Source organism: Rattus rattus, chromosome 3, assembly GCF_011064425.1.
Source record: "Rattus rattus isolate New Zealand chromosome 3, Rrattus_CSIRO_v1, whole genome shotgun sequence".
Classification (NCBI taxonomy): Eukaryota; Metazoa; Chordata; class Mammalia; order Rodentia; family Muridae; genus Rattus; species Rattus rattus.
The window spans coordinates 114560659-114571737 of record NC_046156.1 but is presented as its reverse complement, the minus strand read 5'-3'; the positions used below and the strand labels follow the sequence as shown (position 1 = coordinate 114571737).

The window sequence follows — 11079 nt, the reverse complement described above, 5'->3', positions numbered from 1 at the left end:
CACTTAATTATCAATTCATGTTGATGGCATTCCCCTTAGAACTTCAAAATAAGTGTAATATATACTATCTATTAGTTTGTTATGAGCTAGTTACATTATGATTTCATGTCATTTATGTGTTTGTTTGGGAGTGTCTGTATAGTGTGCACATATGTGTGCAGGGGCAGGGGGAGAGTATGCACTGAGGTCAAAGCAGGTCATCAGATGTCCTCTATCACTCTCCACCTTATTCTTTTAAGGCGAGTCTTTTGCTAGGGTTGAAGTTTGTTTTATTTTAGCTAGAAGAGCAGCCAGCAAGCCTCAGGTATCTTTCAGCCTCTGGCCACCTCAGTGCTGGAGTTATAGGCATTCACAAGAACACACACAGCTTGTTTTGTGGGTGCGGTATCCACATTTCAACCCTCATGCATACACAAAAAAGTATTCTTACCATCTGAGCAACCTCTCTATCCATGATTTTAAGTAAATATATTAAAATACAATTGTAATTCAATTTGATGCAGTATGTGGAAGTATAGGCTCTAGACACACTACTTAAAGTCTCTACTCCTTATTAGTAATGTGGGTGTCAGAGGCCAAGTAACATATACTACCTGATGTTTAGTTGCTTCTTCTATAGTACGAAATAAATGTCCAGTGAGATATCTTAGTAGATAGCACTTTCTGTCATGCTTGAGGATCTGTTTTATCCCAGGCCCCACATGATGGAAGAAGAGGACTACAACATGCTGTTCTATGATCTCTACATGTGTATTATGGTTCATGTGCTCATAATCTCTACATGTGTATTATGGTACATGTGTTAATGGATGCCCACATAAATAAATGGATAAATAATAAATATATAAATAAATATAATAAAACATTTAATGCTGACACTATAACTGGTAGCTCATTGCTAGAGTGGTTGCCTTATAAGGATGTGAGGACCTAAATTTAATTCCCAGTCCACACGATATTAAGTAATACTAATCTGTAGCTAAAGCAATATTAAATTTAATGAACACACCTTTACACAGACAGAAAGAGGGAGGGAAAGGACAGAGGGAGGAAAGAGAATATGTGACCTCATGTGTACTTCTGAAATATAGTACTATTCTATCATTATTGATAGATTAACTTTAGGATGTTTCAACTCTTTAATGTTTATGCTTGTGAATCTATTAGAATCTAGCTGTTAAGAAATTGGCTATCCAGCAAGCTAATGAATGTTATACCAGAATGCCTACCTGGTTGTAAAGCAAGAAAATATAAAAAGAAAAAAAAATGTTTTAGAAACAAGTACTGATATTAATTGCAGAAAAGTTTATCTACACAGAAACCAAGGGCATACAAGGCACATTTTTCAAGAGTTCAGCTACATTATTGCAAAACATATCACTAAAGAACAATCAACTACTTTTCCAGACACTACCAAGAAAAAAATCATGTGAAGAAAATAAAGCCTAGCATTGGCATTAGTAACAGGATACCAGATTAAAAAAAAAAAATCAGAGGCTGTGGACCTTGGCTTCGACAGTAACAGTTTATAGTTTCTCTGGGAACTGAGAGTCTTTGGCTAAGAAAAGGCAAGAATCAGGCTGTACAGAGAGTCACTCTGGACCTTAAACCAAGGTAAGAGGATTCCTTGAGATGGGGGAATCATAGAATTTCTTCCAAGGGGGATCTCATAGAAACATTACCTTGTTTTCCTCTAAAAGTCAGGATAGGGCTTTCAGAGACAGGCATTTTTGATTCTCTGTAGTCCAGTGGAAGTATTTCAGGAAAACAAGAGATGTTATGAAGAGAAAATACTTCTAAGCAGGAGCCTAGCATGTTTCTGTCTCCTGGGAAAGGTTTCATCCAGCAGTGGATGGAAACATGTGGAGACCCACAGCCAAACACCAGGCAGAGCTCTGAGAGTCTTGTGGAAGAGTAGAAGAGTGGGGGGATAGGATTGAGCTAGCAGGAGGGGTTAAGGACACCACAAGACTTACAGAGTCAACTAACCTGGGCTCACAGTGACTGAACAACCAACCAAAGAGTATACAGGGGCTGGGACTAGCCCCCATTCATATTTGTAGCAGATGTGTAGCCTGCGCCCCCTAACAATTGGAGCAGGGCTTACTCTGACTCTTGCCTGCCATTAAATCCCCTTCCCCTAACTAGACGGACTAGTCAGGTCTTTATGTGGAGAGTATACACTTAGTCCTGATTTGACTTGATGCCCCAGGAAGGCTTGAAGTGGGTCTTGACCTTTTCAGAGAAGGGAACAGGGGTGGAGGGACTTGTAAGGGAGGGAGCACTGGGAAGAGAGGAAGTGGGTAACAGGAGAGAGAAAGGGGTGAGACGGAAATGTAAACGGAATTAACAAAATAAAGGAATGAGGAAACTGGATCCATGGAGGAGAGAGAGACAGAGAGAGAGAGACACAAATTGGAGAGGGAGGAGGGAGAGAGGGAGAGAAACACAAGGCTGTGGAGGAGGAAAAGAGGGGGAGAGAGACAGATAGACACACACACACACAGAACACAAATACTTTTAAGTCTCCCAACTGAATTACAGAAAACTCCTTAGAGACCTATAAATATTTCTGAATCTCTCTTTATGAATTTGTCAAACAAGGGCTGCCCCTTGGTCCCATATTGGTGATCTTAGTGTAGTGAACATTCAGATTTCAAGAGTGTGGCCTCAGGAAGACAGAGATAAAAGATGCTGGCAATTAAGGACATTGTGCTAGCAATAGAGTATTTAAAAATATAGTCATCATGTTTTTTATTAATGGCATATTAATGAAGGAGTAAAGGGCTGCTATAAGGAGATAGTTAACAATTTTGATTTATAAGTTGTTATTTTAAAAGAATTAAGAGTAATGTTCCTTTTGCATTTGCATATTATATGTTGAAAACTCCCCTGCTCCACCTCTCTGCTTGTTGCCTTTTCCCCAGTATTTCCCTTTGCAAGAACACATCCTTCCTGTATTCTAGTATAATCCATGCCCTCTCTTTTTCCTCTCTCCCCCCTTTCTCCCCCTTCTCTCTTTCTTTTTCCTTTTTTAACTTACTTAATTTACATCCTGTTCACTGTCCCACTCTCAGTCAGGCCCTTCTACAACCCCTCTCCATGTGCTCTTCTAAGACCTCTTTCCTCCTTACTACATTTATGGTTCCATAACCCATCCCCTCAGTGAAACCGGATGTGAGGTAGATCAATCTTTCTTCACAGCTTCCTGTAATAAGTGGATCTGACGTATAGTGACTTCCGTTTTGGCCATCCAAGAAGGAGACGACTGAGGCAGTGTGTGGACTGCTTGCCTTCATTGAAGGAGGCGCCAGGACCCAGGGTGGTGCTTGAAGGCAGGATTTGGGAAAAGTTAAAGGGCTACATTGGAGGTATAAACCTTCTCACAAATAGAATAGCTGTTTTGCCCCTCATTAGCCCCTACTTGGCCTGTTCCTGAGAAAGGCTGACGCTGTGCATCTGTTTATGTTTGCCTCCATTTTGGAATCCGAGGGGTTTTTTCTCTGATAGTTTTGCCCTGGTCCACAGAGGGAAACATTCCTAGCAAGGCTAGAAGGACATCAGAGTGGGACAATATTAGAGTCTCAAGGACCTCTCCCAGAGAGAGGGTAGCTTCTCGAAACCCAGCCCATCGATGAGGCCTCAGAAACTGCAGCATCATGGCCCTCAAAGGTTCACTTCTACATCGTCATCATGTGTGGAAGGTATACGAGGGCCTGCATAATCCAACCAATCAAAGGGCTTCCACTGGAGATGGGAAAGTAGGCTGAGCTCTCGCCACCAACAAGAATATTTTTTTAAAATTGTTATTTTCATTCTAGCATTTGCGACCCCAGGCCCCCCTCTGGGTTTCCATAGTTCCCATTCCATTTCTCTCCCCTGCCTTACAAAAGACTCTCCCTCTCACACACACACACTCTCTCACACACTCTCTCTCACACACACACACTCTAGATATCCCTCTTCCCTGGAGCCACTTTTCTTAAATTAACTACTTACTGCAAAGGAAAAATTAATTTCTCCCAGGAAGTTTCCCTGAGTATCCAAACCAGCTCACATGCCTGGCAGTAGATGGCCACACAAAACAAGCTTGGAGGTATTATTGGAGATTTTGTTTGTTTCATTATGCTTTAATATATTTATTTTCCCCATACTGGTCTTTTGCTTGTATATTATGGTTTCTGATTTTAATTCATTAATTAATTTTCCCCTTACTGGTCTTTTGCTTGTATATTGTGGTTTCTGATTTTGAGGGTTATTTATTTATCTTTTCTTTTTGTTTCATTTTGTTTTTAGACAATGTTTTTCTGGGTATAGGTTTTACTTGTGTGTGTCTGCCTGCATGTGTACGTGCCTACAAACACATACATTTGTGTGTATGTGTGTGTGCTTGCTTGCATGTACATTAATGCATATGAGTGCATGCACTCACAAGCATGTCTATACATTTCTCATTCTCTTAGTTTCATTTTGTTCATTTTATTTTCTTGTTTGTCTTCTCTGTTTACCTTTCTTTTTTGTTTTGTTTGTTTGTTTTGTTTTGTTTCAAGATAGGATTTCTCAGTGTAACCTTAGCTGTCCTGGAACCTTTTTTTTTAAGAGAGAGCAAAGAAGGCTTAGAGTTAGAAGGGTGGTGGAGTTGGGTGATCTGGGAGGAGATGCTGGAAGGGAAATGATGATTAGAATATATTGGATAAAATAACTTTTCACTATATAAATATAATATAAATTGAAACTATTCTTTTTTCACTACTAGCCCTAGAAGGCTACAGACAGATATGTCTGTATGAGAATCCCCTCATTTTTTGGTTGTCAGAGACTTCACAAAGAGGGGGTTGTTTATATGTTGGGTATTTTGTTTTAGATTTTATTTATGTGGGAGGAATCTGAGATGGTGAGATTTGGTTGCCAGAAGGGAAGACTATGAGGGAGGACTAACGAACCTCTAATTCAAGCACATACAGGATTGTGCTGCTACTGCTGCCTAGGTCTAAAATATACTAAGCAGGAGTTGCAGTATGGGTCATTTTTTAGCTTTTCTCTTAGGGATGGCAAGTCATTGTCTTAGGGAGGGGAAGTCAGTAGAGGTGGCTATATCTGGTTAGCCAAGTAAGGAGACCTAAGTTATGTTAGCTAGTATGAGAACCCTGAATAAAGATAGAAGGGATACCCAAACCCTTAGACATTTGCTGCTCCTTCCCTGGGAGATCCTACTTTCTGGTTTACTGATTTGTTGTGCTAGTATTCCCCCTGCAGTGTCAAAGGATTAACCATTTATCAAAGGGAAGTATCTCAGGCCTTTCCAGAGTCATTTAGAGGATGGAGGGAAGACTTCTTTGATGGAAACAGATGGAGTCCAGTCCCTAATTACTGCTCTTGGGGTCTATCCCATAATTACTGCTATTAGGGCCTCTCCATTCCATAATTGTGTGAATCTTGCAAAATCTACTTCTATCTAGCAGTTAACCCTGGAAATAGGACCCAAGTCTGAGCTTATGGTCTATGACCTGAGCTCTTCCTATGAGTTGTTCATATGGAAGCTACAGGTACAAAGGGCATGGTTATTGAACTATATTGTATACTGTATATTGTAATATACAGAGACCATACAGCAGAAGACAGTTGATAGGAGACAGGCCCATGAGACCCAAGTGAACTGTCTAAGGTAAATATTGAACAAGCCTTTGCCAATGCTGACAGGTTACAAAATGTTCTCATTCTTTCTCTCACCTCCAGACCACTCTCTATAAACTTTCTTCGGCCACTTATTGGAAAACGAATTATAATGTCCCACAGGCAGAAGCATGATCAAGGCCTTGAGGGCCAGCTGGGAGAGAAGGTTCCTGCAGCTAAAGAGGTATCTGCTGCTCAGGAGTCCCAGGACACCTCCTCATCCTCTGCTTCCATCCAAGCCACTGCACCAAGCAAAGCAAGTAAAGTTTCTGGTGATCAAGCAGTGGGAGGTCAAAGTACCTCAAAGGCCTACCTATACTCCAAGTTTTTGCTCAACAGTAACCTTCAGAAGAAGGTTACTGATTTTGGCAAATTTCTGAGTTTGCTATAACAAATGAGCCTGTCACAGAAGCAGAAATTCAGAAGAGAGTTGTTAAGGAGTACAAAGGCTACTATGCATCAATCTTCAAGCATGCCTGTGAATGCATGGAAGTAGTCTTTGGCATTGAGGTAAAGGAAGTGGACTCCTTGAACCACACTTACAAGCTCCTGAAAATCCTTGACCTCACCTATGATGGGCGGATCAGCAATGAAGAAGGGATACCCAAGAATCGCCTCTGTGGTGCTTATCCTGGTGTAATCTTCATGAAGGCAAACGTGCCTTCTTGAGAAAAAGATCTGGGAGGGTATCAGTGTCGTTGGTGTGTATCCTGACCAACATGATTTTATATGCGGGGATCCCAGAAAGTTCATCACTGAAGATTTGGTGTTAGAGAATTACCTGGTGTACCAGCCTATACCCAACAGTGATCCTTCAAGCTATGAGTTCCTGTGGGGCCCAAGAGCCCAAGCTGAAACAAGCAAAATGAAAGTCCTGCAGTTTTTTTCCAAGGTTGCTGGGAGTAGCCCTACTTCCTTCACTGCTTTATATAAGGAAGCTCTGAAAGATGAAGAGGAGAGAGCCCGGGCTCTCCTTGCATCCACAGCCATATCTACTGCTGCGGATAATTTGGGTTCTGGGGAGAAGCCCAGCAGTGTCTCCCACCCTGAGTAAATTAGGCTGGTTTTTCATACCATGTTTAAAGAGAGCAATCAAGCCTTCAAGCACAAGATATTTCAGTTTCTTCTTACTTTCTGTACAGTTTCAGATGTTTCACTTTAAAATGTTTATTAGCTTCAGAGTCTAGATTCATTCGGTGTATTACTCATGCATGTATTGCTGTATTTCAGAATAAGAGCCTTGTTATTGTTAAAAACAAATTGAGAACATTTTCAGCCTTGAGACCTAGAGGAAGATCAAATAGCATTGTGACTGAGTTTTTCTTAGAAATTGGAATCTTGTTAAATAGTATCTGTAAGTGCAAGAAAGATGTAAAAAAACTTGGTTGATGCTGGAATTCCTGTATTCTGTTAATCTGCATTGTAAAACTAAAGATGTACACCTAACACACTTGGTTTAGTCAAGACTGCATGAGAAATTAAAGCTTAATAAACTGTACTGACTTGTTTTCTCAGCAAAGAGTGTCTGTTCCTTGGAAGACATTTTAATAATTGAAAATTTAAAAAATCAGTGAGGGTATTTTAGCAGTGGAAAAAACAGTTCATAAAAGGACTGAGGAGATGGGATTCCAAATGACATCTGGGCACTTTGGGGGCTTTGAGAAACCATAGATCTTTTGTGAGTATTAGTCTTTTGTTAAGGTTGATGATGGTTTTATTTCTGCTTAGATGAAAGGGGATCCTGAGACTTTTGAAGCCTAGGAATCACACAGCTCTGAGGGGAAAAGGTACCCCAATGGAAGGGTATCCTGCTACATGGAAGCACAGGAAACACACATCTCTCAGGTGGGACTGTCTCAATGGAAAGGGTATACGAGACTCAGATGCAAAGGAAACGAGCTCTGAGAGGTAAAACCTTAACAGTGTGTTGCATCTCCAAAGGAGGGGTATCTCTGGCTAGGTCAGGCGCTCAGGGCCTCAGCCCTATCCTTCAGCATTGCAGCTCATTAATGCATTTTACCCCAGCCAAGCTTTGGGTGCTCAAAGCCTTGCTCACTTCTTCAGTTCTTCCTTTCTTTTTATTACTTCTTGGCTTCTTCTGATGAGAGAGACATGATCACACAGCAGATCTCATAAAAGAGACATGTTGAGAGGTTCCAGGGTATGGAGGACAGGCTGCCAAGGCAGAGCTTACATAGGATTTCTTAGGCAGCAGAGCCTCCTCTGCATAGAGATTTCCAGAGTGAGGATTGGTGGGATTTCAAGTGCTGAGCTTGGAGAGTTCAGGGATTGGTATCTTTCACTCACATTTTCCTATATCAACACATGGTTAGGACAGGATGACCCTCTTGGCTGCAGGCAGCTTTGGCTGAGGTGGTATTACTAGGGAGCTGCTTCTGGAGGCTTGAGAGGAAACGCCGACATCATGGACAACTCCTCTGATGGTACCTCACAACAACCATAGGCTGAAGATGGAAAAGAGGTTCTGGTGCCCCCATTTTGATAGCTTCTCCAGTGCTACCTTAAGGTGGCCACAGGCCTGGGTGGGAATAGGTGCCATGGCTTTAAGGGCTCCTGAAGTGGCTAGTCAGGGACTACAGTGGTGGGAACCAGATTCTCAGTGTGTCTGATACATGAGAGGAAAAACTTGGATTGGAAAAATGCTCAGAGAATTTCTTTTGATCCATGGCTAAAAATCGAATCTCTACTGGGAATGGGGCAGTTATACAAGGTGATTTGAACTCTTGTTCCAGTGCAATTGCACATATTACCGAAGTATAGTATACACAGTACCTATAAACATTTCTAGGAAATCTGATCTACTCCCTGGATGTGGTTGCTAGAATTATCTAGGTTGCAGTTTTGTACCTGGTATAGGAAAACCCACTCTACTATAAGGTCGTTTGTGATTAGGTGTTTGTGACTTTTGTTTGAAAAAGTTAAGCAAGGATAGGGTAATTAGTTGCAGTTAAATGAATGAAAATAGTGATCCGAATAGATATAAGCTTTAAAGGGAAAAGTCCTGTGAACTGTATACAGCTTGGGGCTATTCCCTCACAAAAAGGTTTAACATAATAATATATATTTTTCACAAAGAAAATGCATCTGTTTTGTTTTAAAAATCTAAACTATTGACATTTGTAAAAAATACAAACATGTACAAACACAAATATTTACTATTCCACACATGCCCCAAATTCTACAAGATGGATCAAATCTGTTTTACATATAAGAACTCAAGACTCATCGCACCTGACAGCTTGCCTAAGATCATATGGCTAGGGAATGGCAAGTCTGAGAAATGATTCCTGGTCTGAGTTCACCAAGGCCTATACTTTCCTGCTCTCACAGTTCACTTCTTCTTTTAGCAATGTTTTTAAGCACCATAAAACAGAACCTTTAGCAAAAGTACTGGAAATACAATTAAAGAAGGAAACTGACATTTAAAAAAGATTCATTAATGAGTTTCTCTAGCATCTCCTAACCAGCACCTCAGAATCTACGCCAACTAGGTACTATTTTGTTTCACCCCAGCACCTTAAAAAATTACAGCACCCTTCCCCTGATAAGCCTCTATTCCTCAGATCTAACTCTTGAAACTGGCTGCTGAAAATACCATAACCTCTTTTGAAGGTAATATGTTACTTCCTGTGGAATGACCCCATATTAATTCCCTGACCTAGAGCAGTCCCAGTTTCCACAGAAGGGTTCTGGATATCCCACCCCTTATCTGGAATCTCTTTGATCCTTGAGTAAGTTCAATGAATCGTACACTTTGGAAAAATGTTTTGGTGTCTGCTCATACCCACTCATCCCCTTTAATATACTCTCAGATTACTTTACAAATGATTTTTGAGCAAAGTTTGATGGAGAGGGAAGAAGGGAGGAAAATCTAAAACTTTGAAATTAACACGTAGTATTAGGATTTTAATATGAAACATTATTTCCTCTTCCCTCAGTGCTTAGGTGAGCTCCATGGAAGAGGAGGCTGAGTGTAGGAGCCAGAGGGCATAGATGAACGCCAGGAGAACAAGCCCTCTAAATCAACTAAGCAAGGCCCAAATAAACTCAACAGAGACTGAAGCAGCAAGCACAGGGCCTACAACCAGTCCTCTGCACATATTGTCTAATTGGATGGGTGTATATGTATGGGCCACATGTGGGGCAGGCTCTGGATGGGTGTCCCTTCTATATCTGTTTTAATCTTTGCCTCCCTATTCCCTGCCAAGAGTATTCTTGTTCCCCTTTTAAAGAAGGAGTGAAGCATTCACTTTTTGATCATCCGTCTTGAGTTTCATTTGTTCTAGGCATCTAGGGTAATTCGAGCATTTGGGCTAATAGCTACTTATCAATGGGTGCATACCATGTGTGTTTTCTGTGATTGGGTTACTCCTACTCAGGGATGATATTTTCCAGTCCCACCATTTGCCTCTTAATTTCATAAAAGTCATTGTTTTTGGATAGCTGAGTAATATTCCATTGTGTGTAGATGTATCCATTTCTGTATCCATTCCTCTGTTGAAGGGCATCTGGGTTCTTTTCCAGCTTCTGGCTATTATAAATGAAGATGCAATGAACATAGTGGAGCACGTGTCGTTTTCATATGTTGGGGCATCTTTTGGGTATATGCCCAAGAGAGGTATAGCTGATCCTCAGGCAGTTCAATGACCATTTTCTGAGGAACCTCAGACTGATTTGAATGGTTAAAATTAGTCTGCAATCCCCCAACAATGGAGGAGTGTTCCTCTTTTCTGCATCCTCACAGCATCTGCTGCCACCTGAGGTTTTTACCTTAGCCATTCTCACTGGTGTGAGGTGAAGTATCAGGGTTGTTTTGATTTGCATTTTTATGACTAAAGATGTTGAACATTTCTTTAGGTGTTTCTCGCCATTCGGGCATTCCTCAGCTGTGAATTCTTTGTTTAGCTCTGAACCCCATTTTTAATAGGGTTATTTGGACTCCCTCAGTCTAACTTCTTGAGTTCTTTGTATTTTTGGATATAAGGCCTCTATCTGTTGTAGGATTGGTAAAGATCTTTCCCAATCTGTTGGTTTTGCCTTCTGTCCTAACCACAGTGTCCTTTGCCTTTACAGAACTTTGCAGTTTTAATGAGATCCCATTTGTCGATTCTTGATCTTGGAGCATAAACCATTGGTGTTTGTTCAGAAATTTTTTCCAGTGCCCATGTGTTCCAGATGTTTTCCTGAGTTTTTCTTCTATTAGTTTGAGTGTATCTGGTTTGATGTGGAGTCCTTGATCCGCTTGGACTTAAGCTTTGTACAGGGTGATAAGCATGGATCGATCTGCATTCTTCTACATGTTGACCTCAGTTGAACCAGCAAACCATTTGCTGAAAATGCCATCTTTTTCCATTTGATGGTTTTGGCTCCCTTTGTCAAAAAAAT

General features: G+C 40.9%; 1 protein-coding gene across 1 annotated transcript; it reads left to right on the top strand.

Moving 5' to 3' along the window:
• Positions 1 to 5785: 5785 nt before the first annotated feature.
• LOC116895512 (putative MAGE domain-containing protein MAGEA13P) lies at positions 5786 to 6727 on the top strand. The gene is given in 3 exon segments (XM_032896760.1): positions 5786 to 6053; positions 6056 to 6339; positions 6341 to 6727. Coding segments are annotated over 3 exon segments (939 nt in total).
• The last annotated feature ends 4352 nt before the right edge of the window (positions 6728 to 11079 follow it).